Source organism: Seriola dumerili, unplaced genomic scaffold (assembly GCF_002260705.1).
Source record: "Seriola dumerili isolate Sdu_G_001 unplaced genomic scaffold, Sdu_1.0 BDQW01000068.1, whole genome shotgun sequence".
NCBI classification, from domain to species: domain Eukaryota; kingdom Metazoa; phylum Chordata; class Actinopteri; order Carangiformes; family Carangidae; genus Seriola; species Seriola dumerili.
Genome location: NW_019174323.1, coordinates 14,542,307 through 14,564,045, shown reverse-complemented (window position 1 = coordinate 14,564,045; position 21,739 = coordinate 14,542,307). Strand labels below are relative to the sequence as shown.

Below are 21,739 nucleotides of genomic sequence, written 5' to 3'. Positions count from 1 at the left end.
GCAACTCTTTTGGTAATCAATTAATTTATTCCTTGATAGTCATTATCAAGCAAACATGTCAAACATTTGATGACTCCTAAGAATTTAGGTTGACCTTATATTAAACTGAATATTTTGGGGTTTTGGACTGTTGGACAATGCAAGACATGTATGATCTTGTGCATCTGGTGTGCACTATATATGATATATTATGATTTTCTAATGTTTTCTGATTTTTTTGTAGACCAATCTATTAATCATGGGAATAATCCGTATATTATTAAAAGTTTTGTTTATGAAAATTTAGTTTCAGCCCTGACTGACACAAACTGGGACTGAACCGGAAGCGGGGCTGGACTTCTTCGCGTGTTGTTCCTGCCCCTTTAAGCCGGTGCGGAAGTAACTCGCAGAATTGAAGCAACGCTCAGAGGAAGAAGGTCAGGTCCGGTCAGGTCTTCTCTCTCGTGAGTTTTAACACTACGCTTTTAAAACCAAACCAGTTTATTACTCAACACAAAGACAAAATTGGGCGTTTCTACATACTGTGCTGCAGAAGTTTATGCCGTAACGTCCGTGACTTCGGTCGGTGGGGGAAAGCAAAGTGCGGTAACTACGCTACAGAGATCCGAGGCGTTTCATTTTAAACCAGCCAGCGAGTAACGGTTCGGTATCACTCCGTCCTCCGCGATGTCTGGGTCCAAATGCACACGGCTGAGCGGAGCGCTGGTGAAACAAGTGCTGGAGTCGGTGGACAGCGTCCTGTTTGACTGCGACGGGGTCATCTGGCGGGGGGACCAGGCCATCCCCGGCGCCGCTGAAGTCATAAACCTGCTCAAGAAAAATGGGAAGAAGGTCTTCTTCGTCACCAACAACAGCAGCAAGACGAGGAAGATGTACGCCGATAAAATGACCACGCTGGGGTTCAGCGTGACAGAAGACGAGGTGTTTGGGACGGCGTACTGCTCCGCCATGTACCTGAAGACCGTCTGCAAGCTGGAGGGCAAAGTGTACCTGATAGGCAGCAACGCGATGAAGCAGGAGCTGGAGGCCGTGGGGATCCAGCAGACCGGGGTGGGACCAGACCACATCTCCGGGAAGCAGATCGACTGGGCCAACGTGCCTCTGGACCCCGAGGTGAAGGCGGTGGTGGTGGGCTTTGACGAACATTTCAGTTACATGAAGCTGAACAGAGCCTTGCAGTACCTGACCCAGCAGGGCTGTCTGTTTGTGGGAACCAACAGGGACACCAGGCTGCCGCTGGAGGGGGGCAAGGCTGTCCCAGGTAGGGATATTACACCGGACACATTAAAGAGGCTTAGAGCAGATTAACACACAAAGTGAAGCTGTTACACACGTTGAGCTCTCACACTCACACAACTTTTGTTTTGTGTGGTGAAAATAAGGCTTCATTTTTTGAATTTGACAGGTCTTGACATACATTTTGAGGGTAACCTCATGTCAGTAAAAAAAAAAGAGACTTATCACTCACAGACCTATACATTCTCAAGAGAAACATGCTGGATGCTGAATCATGCTTAAAATGACAAACACTTGAAAGATGCAGAACTTTAATGTTCTTATGTGTATGTAAAAAAGTCTACTTCCTGGAAAGTCTTTGTCCAGGACACACAGTTATATTTAAAAGGCTTCAGGTAGGTATGCCAATATAATAGAGGTTTTGGCTCCTACCTGTCTGACCCTGTTCCTCCCATCTGCTCTGAAGTCCATCAAATGCCGGAAGTATTAAAATACTCTCTTAAGACACTTCAACTGTAAAACAAAGCCAGACTGTACATTACCCATACTTATTTAAGAGTTGAGTTAAGAGGAGGAACTTTGACAAAAAGCTGGTGCAGATGCTGCGACCTCAAGAAATAAACAAGTAATAACCAAATTTACAGATTTTTTTAAAAGGGGCACAGTTGTTTCATGTGTTCTGTGGCTCTGGATTGCTCTGGATGAGTCTTAGAAAAATAACTCTAATGATGGATTGGATTGGACTCTAGGACTTAAAGTCATTATACTACAGCTTTTGTTTTGACCATCCTTTTTTTTAATGGAAGTTCAAGGCTCAGATGCTGGAGTTTCCCTTCAATGAGCTGCAAGGGCCACAGAAACTCTCGCTTTCCTTTGTCGAGTTAAATTATCAGTTGATGGCACAGGGAATTAAATGGATTTGCTGTGATCTGTAGTGGCATGAAGTAAAAGGTCACCTCACCTCCCGATCCTCTCTCCTCCCCCTCAGGTACAGGCTGCCTGCTGCAGGCCGTCGAGACAGCCGCCCAGCGCCAGGCCCAGACGGTGGGCAAACCCAACCACTTCATGTTCGACTGCGTGGCCTCCCAGTTCGGCGTGGACCGCGAGCGCTGCCTGATGGTGGGCGACCGCCTCGACACGGACATCATGCTGGGCTCCAACTGCGGCCTGAAGACCCTCCTCACCCTCACGGGGGTCAGCACCGTGGCGGATGCTGAGGCTCATCAGAAGAGCGGTTGCGCGGAGAGGCAGGGGATGGTGCCGGATTATTATGTGGAGAGCATCGCAGACCTCCTTCCAGCTCTGCAGGGATGAGACTGCTGCAAGTCTGTCGAGACTGAAGAGTAGCTACGTGATAGCCTAGCTACTGTAAACCTGAGGAATTTGGGTAGCCTGTCACATGCCAGGGTCCACTGTCTTCTAAAAAAGGGAATATTTTCACTAAGATTCAAATCATCTCTATAACAAAGTCACAGCTGTCGTGTGATAGGAGACAAAGACTCTAGAGACACTATCCAGATTTTATCAGCACTTTTGTCTTATACTAAACCATTATTAAAACTTGCTCATTTTACATGATTTAAATGTTTGATTAATAACACAAGAACAACAATTTCCAGTATTGTTTCAATGTAATTTAAGTGTTAAAGAGTGTGGCTAAAAGCAGAGGAGTGTATGTTCCTTTTTTTGAGTAAGAGGTGAGTGTACTTTAAAGGGCTTATCCTGTCTGTGGTGCAATCGCCCCTTAAGCAACAAGTAGTCAAACTCAAGAGGGGAAATAAGCACACAAAAAGACAGTCAACAGTTTGGTAATATGTGTGTGTTCAGGTAGAGGCAGAGAATGGGGCTAAAATGCACAAAACGGGTATGACTTGAGCTTTGTGTTTCTTTGTGTATTTTAACACCTCAACAGAATGTTCTCATATCTGCAATTAAGACTCATGGGAAGGTGCAATGATATCCAGTCCTGTCGTTTATGTCTGTTACGTGAACTATTATTGAAACAGAATGACATTAATGTTTCAGATGTATTTCAATCTTCCTTTTACCATCCACTTACTGACTTGTCTTCAGGAACAGCGTCACTTCTGCCTCCAAAGCAATGCTGAAGTCTGTATTAAAACATAAAACTGTCTTCACTAAATCAGCCTCTGCTCTCTGTGGCTTTAAGTTCAAAGTGAACACAGCAAACTTCCCTCTGAATCCTGCGCTTAAAGTCACCTTGGGCTGTCAGCGGCTGGATGCAGCAGCAGCAGTTAGAAGCGCTTATCACCTCTCACCTGATGAGAGAGACTTTCCAACCTGCGCCTGCCTCACCTCTTTGTCCTTTGTGTGGCCTGGGGAGGGCGGCCAATTCCTCTCCAGTAAGTGTACGTTTGAATGAGGGAGTGGGGGGGTCAGAGTAGGTACAAAGATGGATAATGTTAAGAGAGGCATATTAAAGTCATATCAGACAAGGAAGACATTAAAAAAAAAGGAGGAAATTGCAGGAAGACCAAACTTGAAAACTGGCAAGATGCAGAGTTTTGTGTGAAAGTGGGGGGGCTGTTTTGGGAGGGAAACAGTGAGACCAAAGGAGGAGGAGGTGGAGGAGGAGGTGGAGGAGGAGGAGGTGGAGGAAGAACAGGAAGAGGGGAGGTCTGAGGTCTGTGGGGACAAAGAGAAGCTGGCCAGGTGAAGCGAGTCTCAGTCAGCGCTGGTCATGACCACAGCTCCATGCCGATAGCCACGAGAAGGGAGCAGACTGAGTGAGGAGCCGTCAAGGGACACAGGATGGTGAGGTGCTGGAAACATTCAGAAAACCGTTTGGAGGAAGCACAGTGCACGGTAAGTAAAAGACATTTATTCCATATTGACTGAGGAAAGATTTGCCACTTTTCTACATTACCAGCAAGAATCATTTGTAGAGGAGGATGGGACTTCCAGATGTTCATTTAACTCCAAATTTCAGCAGCAAAACAGTAACCATCACATGAATACAGCTGGTGGTTTACGTCCCTGTGCCGAGGTGTCGAGTACTTTTTGAAATAGCTCGTCATTGTTTCTTGTGTGTGGTGACATCTCTTCAGGATGGGGGCCCTGCTGCGTCCCCCCAGTCCCACTTCCCACATAAGGCATTCTGGGTCAGCCTCTCAGCCTCTCTGCTCCTGGTTGTCATTACCCTCGGTTTGACGGGGTACCTCGGGATGTCGCAACCCCACTCTCAGGTATGACGCACACCTCACCCACCGTAACCTCCATATTGTTTTTTTTTTTTTGTTTGTTTGTTTTTCTACCTCCAATAATCAGAACGTGTTTCTGCAGTCTTTACAGATTGTGAGAATCGCAGTTCCAGATCAGACTGGAGCTCTGATCAATCAGTCGGCCGTTGTGGACCAGCAGAATGACCTGGTGACCTTTTCCGTGACCTCACCGGCAAATCAGACGTCCACTGTGCTGTTTGATATCAAACATGTGCGTACAGATGATTTGCATTGTTGTGATTTACATTCCAGCTGAGAGAAATGGAAAGTAATGCAAGCGGCTGACTGTCTGCTGTTGTGTTGCAGGGTTTGATTTGTTACAAACCGCTCGAGCAGGACAGCTGCCTCCTGCGAAAGATGGAGCAGTCTGATTATGACAACGTGCACTCCCTCCTTCATGAGTCAACACACAAGGTAACAGGCAGTGACATTTCAACACGTGAGAACTGAACAGTTGAGTTATATAACAGGATTTCCCTCGCTGCGTTCAGGATATGTGAGACTGCGAAACGCTTATTAAGAAAAAGAAAGCCGGGGGCTGCCCTTTTAGCTCTGCCAGCTGTTTCTAAAGTCTCAGCCTCACTAATGTGTGAACTGGCATTTCTGTCTGAGACTCATAGCTTTATCCACCGAGCCAGGACCCGCTGGGTTTCATTTGTTTTGCATGACTTCCCCGCCACTCCGTACAGAGAGAGAGGTGAAGCAAACAAGGGCCTTGAAGAGCCCATAAGAGTCTCCCTCTCTCGCCTCCACGGCTGAATTCCTCAGCACATCTGATCCCTCCAGCCCCCTCGGCGTGCCCTGGATCTTCTTACAGGAGGCTACGGGAGCGAGCCCAAGCCCTGGAGCAGGGCACAATGGCTGCTCTGTGTGAGGGCTCTTTAGCTTTTAAGACTCCTCTTGGATTAAAATACAGCCTGATGCACTGGGTAGTCAGGGGAGGGCCATGTGTATCTGCCCGGTGGCAAATACCTGACTGGTACACAACCTTGACGCCTGACTGTCGTTTCTGAATTCAGCCCTGTTGCCCTCATATGATTTGTAGGGAACCATGTGAATCCTAATTGTAATGTGACAATATGAGCAGGTGAATGGCCATGCTGTAGGTAAATGGAGACCAGAGATGTGATGTGGGACCTTGCAGGTAAACTGAGAGCAAATTCTGTTTCTCTGCCTTATCTTCTTGCACAATAGCCCATTTCCACGCATCAAAAGCTGCAGTTGAGTCTCTGAGCATTTTTGTGGTGTCACATGTCTCACACTGCCCCTCCGCATTCAAACCTAGCTGTTGATCGTCGTCATTTAATCTATGATAGGCGGGAAAGGCTCGTTTGGATGGAGAGTGGATGTGGTTCGTCTCTGTGTTGAGGCACAATGGTCGTCTTGGTCTCATGCAGCAGAGGAAAAGTGGTTGTTATGTGACCCACTCAAGCATGACAGTAGTCCGAGTGGTTCACTATCGGAGGCGTAAGTGGTGCAATTACACAGAGCCTTTGCGGCGAAGAAGAGCGTGAATGTGCAGCCGCGTTGACCTCATCGGCGAAGATATCGGCCTAATAGCGAGTTCGAGTTTCAGCCTTGGTTTTCCTCTTCATATCTCCACCTCTTTCACTCAAATGTATTCAAACGACCTTGACACTGTGATAACAACTGAATGACGCTCCAGCTCAGGAGTTTTATACTCCTTTCTGCAGAGGACAAAACTCTTTGTCCGTTGTGGGTTTTCTGTTGAGATACTGTGATACTGTCCCCCGCAGAGTCACTTCCAGCTGTCTGAGAATGAGACCCAGAGGCAGACAGAGTTCCTGGGGGTGCTGGCAGCCAGTCAGGTGGACGTGTCCACGCTTGAGGAGCCTCTGCAGGCTCTGTGTCGGGACAGGTCCGTCCACTGGACCAGGAGGGCCAAAGGTCAGAACAGTCAAACTTTAGAAAGCAAAGGATTGTTTTGACATAAACATCAAATGATGTCATGTGTCTTTCACTGGTGGGATCCTGTTTGAGTAACACTTGCTATAAACTACAGTCCCCAGTTGTTTTTGTGAATTACGCAACCTTTTTTAAATATGAGGCTTTATACTGTTGACTTGTTTTTGAAGATTTAGGAGAAATGAATGGGCATCAGACTCACTCTGCAGACACGGTAGACAAGTCAGAGAAGATTGTTGGTTCTGGATTTTTCACACGATTTATCAACACAAAAATATAGATTACTCAAGCCTGAACCTTTAAATCCTGGTCTTACAATAAATTACGGAAACCACATGTGGTTTCAGCTTAACCACTGATTTATGAATCCTTTCACAAAGATGTAGAATTTCCCCTGCCCACAGACAACCGAGTAATCCTGACGATTATTTCCTTGATTCATTGTTTTGTCAATGAAATGTCAGGAAATAGTGAAATAATATAATATAATCTCCCAGAGCCCAGGATGACATCTTCATATTCGTCTTTGTCCAAAACCCGATGATTACTGCCGTAAAGCAACAATTCCTCACATTTTAGAAGCTGAAACTAAACTATTTTTTGGCATTTCTGATTAATCAATTATCAAAATAAATCAAAATCTTCACTGAAACGTTGCCATTATTTGCTAAAAGAGTCAATTAAGATGTTAGCTTAAAAAAATCAACAAAGCACACAAAGCCATATGTAACACAAGGTGAGTTCAGGATACATTTGTCAGGACCCGCAGAGGCTGAGCACGGGCAGTATTTAAAATTAGTCAGCCTGCAACTCCATGATGAAGCAAAGTGTCAGGCTGAAACTCAACCCCCAATCTACTCGTACAGTGACCTTTCCACTGTGGCAGTAAATGGCAGGCTGAAAAAAAACACGACGTACTTAACTGTATAGTCACTCAACAACCTAGTACATGTCGTGCTGCTGACACATCTGACATATCTTTAGTAGTGTAAATATCACACACTTATCAGGCTGCTTTTAAACCATCGACTGTTTGTGACAGTGACCTATTTTGTGACTGGTTCAAAGCCAGGAGAGTTCTGATCCGTCTCCATTATAAAGGCTCGTCTTTTAAACAGCGTCATCATGTATTTTAATGCGTCACCATCTCTCTCTCTCTCTCCCTGTTTCTCAGGCCCGGGCAAACAGAGGCTGGTCTACTTCTGCATCGACATCTGTTTCCCCAGCAACATCTGCGTGTCTGTCTGTTTCTACTACCTGCCAGAGTGACTGTGTGTATTCAATTCTTCTCCTCCCGGCAAAAGATCAGGGAAACAAAGTTATCTTTATAGCTCTCCTTCTACAAGAAAAAAAAAAAAAAAACAGAACAAAAACCAGCTTTGACTGTTTCCTTTGTGCCATACAGCCGCCAGTTAACCAGTGAAGCAGCGAGCCCTTCCAGTCCGTTTCCATCCTTCCGAGAGAGAAGAGATGGAGACAGGCTGTCACGGTTATCGCCAAAGCCCCATCGTCACTCCCTTTATGTCTAATACCCTCTGGTGGCACACTTCAGAGATTACAGAAGAAAGATCCCCCTTTTTTTTTTTGTACACACCTCTAATTGTATTTCCTGTAACCCACTACTGCAGTGTAATTATGTGTAACCATTCCTGTTGCGATGTGAGTGTTTTGATCTGCCCAATAAAAGACTGTTGGGTATTTTTGTCCCGATTTTTCTTCATCAGAGTGAAAATTGGAAGGAGACTGACAGAACTCACAGACTCACAGAGTACAGACTTGTCTTTACTGCGGAATCTCAACCTTCATTTACTCTCTAATCCACACAGGGTCATTAAGAATAGTACACCTTACAACTCGACTCTGAATGAAGAGTATCAAATGAATCATACATAAATCACACATGAGAGATTAATCAATTCCATGGCCCATCCAAACACAAAGTTACTGTAAATAACATGGTCCTTTTCGTACAATAAATATGGTGTACTATAAAAACGAAGACTTGAAATTGGTCTGGTTCGTGCACAGAATGATGAAGTTAAAACTGTGTGGGGTAGTTGATAAACACTACCGTGTATTTTCATCCAACTCAGACCAATTTCTATATTTGCATACTTACAGGCATCTGGCAGAAGAACCGTCATTATGTTCAAACACAAGCCTCTGCTTTCTCAAGATTATAATTTCAGGGAGAACTTTTAAACTTTTAAAAATTCCCACTGACGCCGACGGACACACACCCTCTGAGAATTCACTCACATCTTCTTAAGAGTCCTTATGCTTCCTTTGCAGTGACTGACCGCCACCTCTTTTCACTTCATCTTCATCTCTTTCTTCCCCCTCCTCCTCCCCCTCCACCTCCTCCTCCTCAGCCCAGCACACTGTCATTGAAGGCCAGACACACCACGGCCTTCTGGTGGCCACTGTATTCCCTCTTGATCTCGCCGGTTTCCACACACCACAGGCGAGCCAGGTTGTCAGAGGAAGCTGTGATAGAAAACACAACCTTAAATTCACCTCAAGGCAAATTAAATCTTAATCACTAACATGTTACTGAACCTTTCCCTGCTCTCTCTTTCTAAAAGACTTAACTCTCTTAATCTGTGACCAACTAATGAATTGTACTTACGAAAAAAGCCAGATCGTTCTTGTTTTAAATATCTCTGAAGCTAGTAGCTTAATAAAGACTGTCAGCAAAGTCATAACACGACACAGTTACAGATTATTCTTACAGAGGTGGACACTCAGTTTTAGCTTCAACATACAGTATGTCACCCTCACAAATTCAAAAATGCATTTGAATCACACACAACTGGTAGTTTTTCTAATATTATTACTCTTAGTTTCACACTCTCCACATCTTTGCAAATCACAGCTCCACACAGTCCACACTGATGGCAGCCGATTTTTGTTTTGAGGTGTGGTATCTCAGGGAACATCGCAGATCTTTCATAGGTTTTTAAATCGTTTCTAGAGAACAGAATTGCTGGATTTTCTCCGTAAAAAGGAATCGTAGCTTCTCTTGTTATGAATACTACACAGTGCAACCAGGATAAACAAAACTGATAGTGTAAAATGTGACAGAACACATGAATTACCAACTCAAAAAAGTGCTACCAGGGCTCATGTACTGACCAGTTACAATATACTGGGAGTCTCCAGAGAAGGCACAGTCCCACATCCAACCTCTCGACGTCTCTCCAGGATTGTTGCTCTTGATGCTGAGTTCAGTCATAAGTGAGAAGTTGGTCGTTCTCCAGATCTTACAGGTCTGATCTGCTGAGCACGTGGCCAAAAGTCTGCAGATGACGACAGACACAAAAAAGTCATTATCTTCAACCTCAAAACATCCCAAATGGAAACTTCAATTTGCAAATCAGATTTTTAGAGCACAACAGTATCTCATTAAAGTATCCAACAGGGCAGACATGTTAAAAATCGACTGAACGTTTTCCAAGCTACAGTAGCATTATTTGTTATTGGACAGATTAGGTTTTGTAGAGGAGAAGGTCACTCACGTTGAATCAGGGCTGAACTTGCAGCGGAGAGAGTAGCGGTTGTGGGCAGGGATCTTAGTTTTGGGAATGAGCTGAGTCACTTCATCTCCGATGCCTCCAGCGAGGTTCCACACATAACAGTTTCCCTGTCAAAGAGAACAAAGGAGGCTGTTTTAGTCGTAGAATTTAACTTAACACTCAACACAGTATCGGCCCTTTCCAGACTGTTTGGGTACCGACCGAGCTGTTGACTGCTGCCATGTAACTTGCATCTGGGTCAATGTGAACTGAGTTGATTGAGACCTCTGGCTCAGGAATCAGCTGTTCATTGTGGTCAGTCTTCAGATCCCAGATATGAATGACTCCACTCTGGTCTCCAACAATCAGCTCTGCCTGAAAAACAATACTGATCGTTTACTGACATTTTGCAGGCAGTAAGCACACACTCTAATTGACCTACAGTAACATTAGATTAAACAGACATATCTTGCACCACCAAAATAACAAACAACCAATATTAATAAACCACTTACCTGGTTAGGGTGCAGGCACACACAGTTGATTGGAGCATTGACTTGGAAAATCCTCTGACACTGCAGATTTCTTGACCTGTAAGAGGAGCAGGGATAAAAGTTTAGTTTGTTGATCACAAAGTAAATATAATACAGGTCAGTGAGCTTGCCCTGCAGTACCTCAGGTCCCAGATGCGAGCCATGCAGTCCTCTCCTCCTGTGTACATCCAGCGTCCATCTTCATGAAAGCCCACAGATGTGATGTTCTTGCTAACTCCGTCATAGTTGATCACCGGGTTGGGGTTGTTGGAGTTCAGGTCGTACATGCGGATGTGCTGATAACCTAGAAAGCAGAGTGCAAACTTAATGTGAAATATAGCAGAGATGAGTTTAATTTTGCAGTCCCAGCATGACATTAATTGACTAATGAAGCAAAAGATTGACCAACCTGCAGCTGCAATCATACTCCTGTCAGGTGTGACCTCAAGTGAATTTACTTGCTGTAAGCAAACGTTAAGGGTGTGGTTTGTTTAGGTCATGTCTATAACATTTTACAGCAAGGTTCTGATTTGTGAAGTTGAACAAGTTTCTCTAAAGCAGATGGGACACACCGCTGTGAAGATCTCATCCACAGACAAATCCTGGAGCTGCTTCAAACACAATGATCAGATTCTGACAGAAACATGTTGATTTGACTGAGATATGGGTCAGTAGAACATGTTAAACACAGGTGTACTGGTACTAGCAGTCGTTTGATCAACTCAAATGCAAAAGTCAAAAGTTTTTTTTTTTTTTTTTATCTTTCAAGCTTGAACAGACACTGGTCTCTTCTTGTAGGATCTAAATATCCTATATCATCTGACTATTACAGTGTAAACTCTGATTATCTTTCACAGCATGCCAGTCAGAGTAAAGGATACAGAGTCCTGGTGCTGGACTGTCCTGGTGCAGATCCCGCTGTGGGCCTGCCAGAAGAGAGCGGACGGTGTGGTGCGTATCAAAGCCGTGGCCTAGAATGACCGGGTCGGCTGCCCACCGTCCCCTGGTTCACATTCATGCTTGACTGGGTGCTCGTCACCGCTCGGACTGAAGCGAGTATGACAACTGTATGGAAATGTAGGAGGTCAGCTAGCTGCTGTAGTTTTCTTAATATCGTTAGAAATCACGTGTTTACAGGAACAAGGTTCAGTTATTGTCACGCTGTGGGAAAAAAAAAAAACATTTATCTTCAAACGTGCAGGCTTAACGTTAGCAAAAGTAGCCTAGCTTGGTTTAAAGGCTATGCAGTTCCAGGACAGTTTAGGCTAACGTTTTCTGCTCTACACTAAGCCCCTGCGATTGTGAGCGCGTCATTTCACTGTAGGACTTAATTTATAACAGTTTCAACCTCTTAATCAGAAGAAATACAAGTTATGATTACCTTCAGCTGTTTGTGTTGTCTGTACGTCCCTACAATGTGTCCCCTAGAAACATACGATTTATGTTTTGAAAGTTCCGTGTTCTTAGACCCAACGCGCAGTGCTGCCATCTTACTGTACCAAACCTGCTTTTGGTCACGGCAAGAAGAACGGACGACAGTAAAAAAAGTAAAAAAACTGTTTATTTAAATCTAGTTTATCAATGGAGACATGGGCGCCAACATGGTTAAGTCCTTATTTTAGTTAAAAATATACTTTAATTACAAAAACTTCAATTAGAAAATAGTGTTACTTGTGTGAGTTTTGTTTTTAAAACGCTGGTTGCTCATTACATTTCAATAATGGAACAATATCACATTACATATGGACATATAACTGTTTTTTTTTTAAAGTAAGTTTATTTAACAGCTTTAAAAAAAAAAAACAACAGTTACATTCTTAGATAAATAAATATATATTTTAATAAATAAGTTAAATAAATAAATAATGCAGAGAATCTCTATCTGCAAAACATAAAGCAACATGTGGTAAATTTTGCTTGTTTAACATCTTAATCAGAACAATACCAGCAGACAACTGTGACTGCAACATGTGTTTTCCTGCTTGCTTGCTTGGTTGGTGTGGTGTGCTGATCGCAGGCACTACAATCAGGGGCAGACATGTGCTGTTCACCTCCCTGGGTCAGCCAGGGAGCAGGCCATGACCACCCCCCTGATCCCACTCCTCATCTTAGTGGAAGGGAGGATCTGCAAACATATTGTAAAGAATTTTCAAACATGTTATTTGTTTTATAACTTATGGACAAAGCATAGAACCAACGGCTTCAGTACCTTCACGATATTTTGCATCTGCTCCAAAAAGAAATTTCCCACTTCATCGTTGTTCCGCATACTCGTCATCACGAACTGTGAACTCGTCTGTCTGCAACAGATGAAATGGAAATCTGTTCTCATGCTCTGCTGAAAGCACAGATGCTTAAACGTTTGATGTGGTGGACTTAATAAATTCAGCCAACAGCAAATATTTCCTGACTTTCCCGACCCGCACTGAATTTCCAAAAACAGCTTTAGTTTGGAGACAAACAGAATAAATTTTTAACATGTCCAGTTATCCATATCTCTATTCTTCTGTTCCTTAATTGCTGAACTATAGGGGCTGCTACATTTATTATTGAGGATGAATAATCATCTTTCTGTAAAGTGGTACTGACTGTGCAGCCACAGTGTCTTCTCTGCCACTGGACTTCTGAGGGTGCAGGCATGCAGGGTGCCGGTGCGGGTGAAGTCCACCAGGCAGCAGAAGCCTGTGGTTGGTTGACAAGGCCTGATCCCTCCCTGGCCACAGCTGGTTGACGCAGCTCGCGCGCGTCCTCACTCACCTGTAACTTACACCTGGAGCTGAGGCAGAAGAAAACCGGACCAACCCAGGAATTGTTTATTGACTGGAGTGGCATACAGATCATTATTTTAAACAAGCCGCAACTCATCCACGTGTGTGAACTCACCACTGTGTCCTGATGAGCTTTGAAACAGAGGAATCGAGGTCGAGTCTGGAGAATGAAGCTGTATGTGATGCCAAAGAAAGCCCTCAGGAATTCTGCCAGGCCTTCTGCTTCAGCTGGCTCACCGGACATCATCGTTGATGGAATCCACTGCAGAGACAGTAGCAAGCACCAACATATCCAAGTCCGGGCCTCTCTCTTCATGTGAAAACAGCCAGAGCAGAGCGTAGTACTTGACTATTGATAGTTTGATGAGTACAATAGGAAGAATAAACGACAGGGTGGTGTTATACTATATTCTTTTTCATTAGTCATAAAACCATGAAAAAAGACCAAATCCAACGAATGTCTTATTCTGCCTCTCAGCACGACCAACCTCAGTCCTGTGTCCTCGCTTGGAAGAATATAAATCTTTTAAAAATGGCTCACTAATATATAATTTCCTTTTGTATAAACTGATTTTCGTAATGAACGAAACCATCTGGACAGTGAAGAAATTCAACTGCGTAGAACTTTTTGAAACCTTGTGTTCATTTTCAGAGAGACAAGTGTCAGCCTGTGCAACGATTGAGGCTCATGAGTTTTTGGACTATTACGGAGGTCCATGAACAGAGGAATAGGCTACACAAGGCCACACAGGCGAACTTGTCGTAGGGTCATATCTGTTGTTAGCTTGTGGTCTTCTCCCTCGGATTTGATGGCGGTAAGAAAACATAAAATTCACAAAGACTTATACCTAGAGCACAAATAATATGAACCTCTGCCAGTTTGGGCTCAGAACTTGAATCACTTACGTTATGTAGTGGTGGTCAGATTTGTACACGTACTTTTTTTACAGTCTTTTACAAGTAACCTGCGTCAAGGAGTGCAATTATATTGGTATATTGCACCTTTCTATTAAAGTATATTAGAGAATAACTTAAAAGAGAGGAAATAAAAGAAAAAGTATGAGAAATAAAAGCTGAGACTGAAATACAAAGAGCATTTTAACATCTATGTCGAGAGAGAGACTCACTTATAAAACTGACGCATCAGTAGTGGGAGTCTCACACTATAAACTCCCACCAGGTACATCCTCTGGCTTCTCATCTTGAATCGAGAGCTCAGACTCAGACACTTGTTTAGCATAGCTGAACAGCAGGCTGGCTCCCCTGTGTGTCTGATGTTAGCAAATTATGATTGACTTTGACATGTAGTCCTCACTGAAATATTCTACACAACAGCAAGAATAGATAAGTTTTTTTTCCGTGCACGTGTGCCCAGTATCTGTGATGTGGTTTTTCCCAAAACAGTGTGTCAGTTGATCTTTTTGTTGAATTGCACCAATGATGGTTGTCTCAGATCCTCTGTTGTCTAAGAGAAGTGAAGAGTAATATCTTACCCAGGGTTGACAGTGATAATGGTTTTCGAGTTAACGGTTGCTGCCATGCAACTGCGAAAGCTGTCAAAGCCAATTTTGCATCCAGCGTATGAAGATGAAAGAAAGAAATAATAAAGTTAGAAATAACAGTAAGTTATCTTAAACACAACACACACAATCACATCTCAGATATCCATCTCTATGTTTCTCTTCTAGTAAATGATATGTTAATGGGACATGACAGGACTGGGAATAGCAGTTCAATAAAGATTCCTTTGTGTCTGAGAAATGCACAGCAACGCCGTCAACCGTACCCGTTCTCCTTGGGTTATCCAAAGTTTTGCGACAAGCTGAATGACTTCTCCTGTCCCAGCTGTGAGTGAAACAGAGGTCAGGGAGAGCACAGTGAAAATCAAACCACACATGCAGTTTCAGCGGGTTAATCTAAAGCTTCATGTCACCGACAGTAATTGTTTATGGCAACCTAAAGATACACAGGGGCCAATAAAAATGGAATATGGCAACAAAAGCAACACAAGTAAAAATATTTATTCATTTTCCAAATTACTAAATGGTGATGACGCACCAGACGAGGGGAAGGAAGAGACAGATTCCATCAAAGAGCTTCACTTCAGTCTCTGCCCTTTGCGACCGTCTGAAGTGGTGAACTGCTTTGGCTCTCCGATCTGAAAAAAAGTAAACAGAATCATCTGAAGTTCCTATCCACTTATCTTCCCTCCTGAAAAGAATACAGTGATATTACATACAGGATCTGGCCTCTTTGTGAACTCATCTTCAGAGCCATTATGGTAAGTTGGTATGTTCCAAGCAAACACAAGGAATACTACCATGTACCACGAAAACAAAACTGACACAGTGTTTGTCTATTAGGCAATTTATAAGATATGAATTCAAGCAAATTTTAGAAAATTTTGACCTGTCTGAATTTTCAAACTTGTTATTATTTGCTCAGCATCTTCGATCAATGTCCAAAAATGTCCTGAATCAAGCTTCTCAGGCGTCCCACCGCGGCGCCCAGTGAGGATCACTCCATGACTTTTCCACGACCACCGACTTTCATAAGGTACTATCGGGGCACTCTATTACAAAACCTTCCCTCCTTGTTAAACGTGTTGCACGCTGAGAGAACTTTAACACCCTATTTTCCACCAGTAGAGCTGGAGAGAAAAAGACAGCTGTAAAACCACAATCTATGCACGATCAAGTTGTGTGTGGAAAGAGTTGGAAATACATTTTCCTCTTTATTCCTGTAGAGTGAATTATTAGTAAAAATTTTACAATATTATTTGGAATTTAATGTGGAATATTAATATACATTCCCTAGAAAACAACTCTCAAAAATGAATAATACCCAAAATATTCTCATGCAGAGTATTTGAACTGTATGATTGATTCAACAACAAACACTTATTTTTGAGAGCACATTAAACGACACTTCCCTTCCCAGGAATTCAAACTGATGATCTCAGTTCACATGGTCTTAAAGAGAACATCCACCCTAAAAAAGAGGCAGCTATCAGCCAAATTCCTGATCATTTTATAGCACAACTAGAAAAAAAAGTAACATAATTTTATATTACTTCTCCACTCCTGCTATCAGTCTTGTCAGTCCCTTCTGGATCAAAGTACAAACGCACCACTTTTCTTTGTGATTATTTCAGTTAATTAAAACAACCGGAAGAAAAGCAGATGCCTTGTTTTCTCCATCAAGTGCGACTTCCACCAAGAGTGGCATTCGTATAATGCTAAGCTACTCGGGTGGTAAACTTAATATTTAACAGACGGACAAGAAAATTGGCATCAGACTTTCATCTAACTCTTGGCAAGAGATCCTCTTTACGGTGTTCAGACTTTTACATTTTACTTCACTGGAAAAACACCTGGCATTTTTCTAAACCATCATTCCACTCTTTCCATGTAATACTAAAAAGCATTCTGGGAAAAGAAGTTATTAATAAATAACAGAAGTCCATGAAGGCAGGTTGATGGAATGTGGCACACCAAACAAGTTAATAAAATAAATAAATAACGCAATGTCAATATAAAAAGTAATTTCTAAACTGATATATAAGAGAGAGGGCATGTAAAAGTGAACTTTTGAAAGACTGTGGCTTTACCGATTTCATGCCAGCCAGTATATTTTTATCACTGTTGCCGTCCAGGCGCTGGCCAATTGGCCTCTATGTCCCCCAGTGAGTAGAAATCTGTTGAGTCCTTCACTGGCAGGTGAATCATTGGCAGCAACCTGTCGACGGTGTCCGTGTCAGCACACAGACTCACTTGGAATGAGCCCTCTGTCACCAGCAGCCTGTAGTGGCTGAGACAGCAGATACAGGCCTCTGAACCAGTGAGGCTTTACACACTGTCACCCGGATATTACACACTGTTACATTCATATTTTACACCAGCATTACAGCCTAGCGACGTTCTCATCCTCCAAGCTTCTTAAAAGCACCACATGAAGAAACATGACTAAGAGTTACGTGTTAATTACCTTGGTGTTGTAGGACAGAATCGGTCGCCTTTCTCTAGGCTCTTTGTTGGCAACCAAAAGAATTTTCAATGGTGACTGGAAAAAAATAATAAACTATTTTGTTACATAGACATTTCACTGTGTACATGTTCTATTTTCTATGGATAAGTATTTAACTTTTATTTTTAAGAAAAAAGCTGTCCCTCACCCACAGTCTTCCAAATTGCTGAAGCCTGTTGGAGAGCCCGTTGATGTATGCCGACCATTTCCCCGGGATGTCGCTCAGTCACAATGAAGAAAGTGCAGGGTGAGTCCCTCTATATGAGGTTGTACGCCCACAAATGTGAATCGTGTTGTGGCCAACTATCTGAGATTCAGCACATATAAGGTTCGGTTTAGTAGGCAGCTTCACTGAAAAAACGCAGTAGAAGCTAAAAATGATTAATTGTATTACATCTATCGCAGAAGAGGGTGCTGGAGTTGTGTACAACACACAAGCGCTGGTGCTTTTAGGAAATGTGTTCGTTAAAAAAATAAACCAATGCACTTAACTATATGTAAAGAAAGATACGCGAAGCGTGTTTTCTGAGTCCAGGGAAGCTTTTTACTCAGTTTTCCCAATGATGAGGGCCGGCCAGCTTTTCTATTGGGAAAACAAACATTACTAGGGACACTTACGCATGGCGTTGTGACGAGTGTTATTATTACGATAACAATCTCAACACCTAATGGTCACAACAAAGAGTCAGATCTGAGATGTAGTTCTTGGCTGCAATTCTGCTTGACCAAGGCTGTGCTACAAAAGGAGAGGATTCCTTACAATTCTGGTAAATTGGTCTGAAAGGATCATAACTCACGGATGGAGAAAAATTGGTGATGGCAGCTCAGAGAGATGTGCAATGTTGTCCGGCGAGGCCCATTTTGTTATTTCATTAACACCCAGGTCCAGTTAGTCTTTCAGTCACATTTACCAACTCTATTGGAAAATAAAGTAACATATCAATAAATAACAATAAGGGGAAAATATGGGTTTCCAATTCCCTCGGCGCCTGCCCATTAAAACAAATAAATCTGAACTAGTGAATTAACAACCATTACATCATTTTCGGTGTTAACACACCTCTCTTAACGCTAGACATTGAGCATAACAAAACTAATAAATAGAGAGTTAAATGCGCGCGTTCTAACTACTAACTGTAGCTAAACTAGTGGAAGCAGGCCCCACTGTCCACTTGTCACTGTTTTAGTCTGTTTTAATTTTCTTTTGTTGTGCCTAATATTGGCGATAACAACGCTAATCTTCAGTGCAGCATCGTGTCAGACAATTTTCTGTGATTTAAATGAAGTCTTCTATCTTCGTCTACTCTGGGTCCTGTTCTTCCCTGACAGGTTTATAAAACACGTTTTTTTCGCCGGCAAAGTTGTTGTTTAATATTACACGCCAGCCATACACTGAGAAGTACTTGCCTTCGGACATGCAGCGGAAATATCACTGAGAGAGAGAAAAATAACACCTTCGCTATGTACGAATAAACCAGGTCACAAAATTTCCGAGCTTGGCCGCGAGAGATTTATTCAAACTACTCGTACACCGTTTCCGTTTCTGTTATATATATAAAATACATAGCAAGATAGACCAATTCGAAAGACAAATCTTTTTTTTAGACAGCAGTTAAAAATACGAAGAGCATTGCACTGCCAAGTTATCACATATATAATAATCCTATTGTTGTCTCACTGCGCGAGGTCTGTGTTGCAGCTCTTGGTGAACTTAAAGAATGTACGACGTAGCACTTGAAGTCACCTGTCAACAGATCTCCTGATCGTGTATGCCACCCCTTTCTGGTTTGGGGTTGCACTTAAAGGGAGAAATAATTTTGGTATGGTATTTGGGCTAATGAAATTCCCTTGGATTATAAGCGTAAATTGATATTACTAGTTAATTATATTTGTACTCTCCTCCCCTTTAAAGATAATTTCACCACCTTGCCAATCACAAGTGCCGAATAATCTTAAAGATATATCAAGAGTAACAAATATTAGTTAAAACGCCCACTTCATTGATTCCTCATTGTGCCCAACAAGAAGTGATTCGGATTTTTACCACTACTGTGATCACACAACTTCAATTTAATTACACATTTTACACAGGGCCTGTATCGAATAGAGACTGGTCTATCAACCTGACTGTTGAGATTAGAGTTCAAGTGACGTTTCCTCTGGATGAGAAGTTTCAAAACACACCTTTCAAGCACAGGTAAACATCTATACGCCTCGAGCACAACAGTTGCAGTGAAATGGGAACGTGACAACTACAGGCTGCTAGAGAATCACGGGATACAATTGACTGGGAATAGCTGTCAGTTATACACTACTTTCACCACCACACACATTTATTTTGTTATACGCTGTTAGAGCAGTGCTCTATTCTTCAAAGGTTCTCCACGGTCGAATAGAGTAATCCTGCATCTTCAGACTTTGGATTATTGCCTCTGGACGTCCACTTCAGTCTCATCATACACAGCGTGGGATTTGCCTCCTGCAGACAGAGCTTCTTGCTTGAGAATTGAATTCTTTGACAGGTGTGGTCCTGGTTTTGTTTTGATTGCACAAGAGGCTGTAATGTTGACATGGTGGTATTCATGATGCACCTTAAGCAGGAATCAAAGGTGAAAAACACTTTAAACCCCATATCCAGCTGGCAACGCAGCTTGTTCCTCGTACCACCAGCGTGACTCATTCCTCGTGGGTCGCGCTTTTGTTGAGTCAGATAATGGTCTCCTCCCTGGTGACTAAACTGTTGAATTTTCTAGCGTGTAAGAGATGTCGCGCATGTGTGATTCACTCTCCCATCTCTGTAATTCTTGACAACAGACGCCTTCAGTACAGACATCAAAGGACAGTCTATCAGAAAACATAAACATCTAGGGTGAGATGTACTTTTTAGCAGACAGGCCTGAAATGTTTGATGTGTCTCAATGTCGTATTGATAGGATTCTTAACTGTTGAGTAATGTAATAATTCCTGGAACTGATTAAAATACATTGAAGCATTTTGCTGAACGCAGTTGAGGACTCCCATAGGATTTGGCCAAGCTCGATTTCAGTGGCTGGCTATGATTCAAATGAAACCAAAATGTTTCAAAAATCTCTAATTTCATTAGGTTTTTCAGGAACACGGTTTTGGTGGAGTTCCATTAATCACAGCCGGCACTGTAAGAGCACCATCAGATAAATCAAGGTGAAGGCTCGCTTTTGGTTCAATGATTATTCCATGATGAATTTCATAGGTCTCTGTTAATCTGTTCCATCAAGTAATCATACTTTGGATCAATATTCCAGTGGGGTCTCTTTTGAAGTGATTTGTATAAACTATTTGGATGTCTTTATGAATTTAGCAGTCATGTTGAGAGTTGCTTGTTCCCGCTTCCGAGTGAGCAATCATGCACTATGATTCAGGCAGAGCATCTGCCACGGCGCCAATATCAACAGTGGAGCTGATGCAGGGGTGACCTGTGGTTGCCTCCTTGCCCTAGGTCTGGGCTCGCGGAGGGGTCACGCAGCCGCTCTTGACCCTCCTCCACTATTAATCCTATCATCTTCTGGTTTCGGTTGTGGCAATGTGTGTGGTGTGTTGTGGTGTGTTGTGTGTGTATGTGTGTGTGGTGGTGCATGTGTGTTGTGTGGTTGGTGTATGTGTGGTATTGTCGTGTGTGCTTGTGTGGATGGATGGTCCGGTGTGTGTGCTTGTGTGTGTCTGTGTCTTGTGTTCTCTCTCTCTTCCTGCGAGAGCTGTCTAATAACAGTAGGTGTATGTTGATCGCGTGGTTCATATGCTATCATATTCTCACTGCTAGGATTAAACCGCACGATGAAGCACAGGGCTGCTCCAAAACGGCGAGTAGTAACTTTTGTGTCTAATGCTTTAGTGTATATATTTGAGGCCAAAATCGACATTCTTAGGGTTGCATCACATTTACCTTCACAGTGGCAACCTCCACTGCCTGACACTAGAGTCAGGTTGTCATGCTAAGTAGTGGTAAGCGTTAATGTAGCCATCAAGGTCTCTAGCCTCAAAGCAGAGATGAAGAGTGGGCTCCCAGATGGTCTGTTAAGCCACTGTGCTTATTTCTAAACGCGTACGTTCCGAAAGATTCTTTTTTTAATTTCTGGTACAGATTTCAATCTGGTTGATCACGGCAGCAAGGTATACCTACACACCCACAGCACACACACACAGAGAGAGGAGCGCGCGTCAGCATTTTAACAGGATTTTTCTCTCTTTTGCTCCCAGCCCATTCATCTCAGCACTTTTACTAAGATTGTTTACTCAAAAACACTCACTCACACACGACCAACTGGAGCAATATATTGTGAATATATTGGATGGTTCAAGCAGCTATGAGCTGCTAATATACTTTGCAAGAGATTTGACTTGAAAGCGATATAAAAAACATGATTGCATTTCGTTATTATATAACATTTAGACAACCTAAGCAGCTATATAGACTCTGAATATGAAATTAGGCCATATTAACGACTCACCCCTAAACA

The 21,739-nt window shown here is 42.8% G+C and overlaps 2 protein-coding genes and 2 pseudogenes across 2 annotated transcripts; 2 read left to right on the top strand and 2 right to left on the bottom strand.

The window, feature by feature from the left end:
- The first annotated feature begins 391 nt into the window (after positions 1 to 391).
- On the top strand, positions 392 to 3,379 carry pgp (phosphoglycolate phosphatase). The gene is made up of 2 exons (XM_022743005.1): positions 392 to 1,261; positions 2,225 to 3,379. The coding sequence occupies exons 1-2, from the start codon at positions 667 to 669 to the stop codon at positions 2,548 to 2,550; spliced, it is 921 nt and encodes a 306-aa protein (XP_022598726.1). The 5' UTR covers positions 392 to 666; the 3' UTR covers positions 2,551 to 3,379.
- Positions 3,380 to 4,008: 629 nt separating this feature from the next.
- bricd5 (BRICHOS domain containing 5) lies at positions 4,009 to 7,695 on the top strand. Its single transcript, XM_022742362.1, has 6 exons — positions 4,009 to 4,062; positions 4,305 to 4,442; positions 4,540 to 4,689; positions 4,785 to 4,892; positions 6,236 to 6,386; positions 7,579 to 7,695. The coding sequence occupies exons 1-6, from the start codon at positions 4,009 to 4,011 to the stop codon at positions 7,671 to 7,673; spliced, it is 696 nt and encodes a 231-aa protein (XP_022598083.1). The 3' UTR covers positions 7,674 to 7,695.
- Positions 7,696 to 8,181: 486 nt separating this feature from the next.
- Positions 8,182 to 11,470, bottom strand: LOC111220008 (annotated as a pseudogene).
- A 3,848-nt stretch (positions 11,471 to 15,318) lies between these two features.
- The window catches only part of LOC111219649, an 8,183-nt pseudogene continuing 1,762 nt past the window's right edge, over positions 15,319 to 21,739 (bottom strand).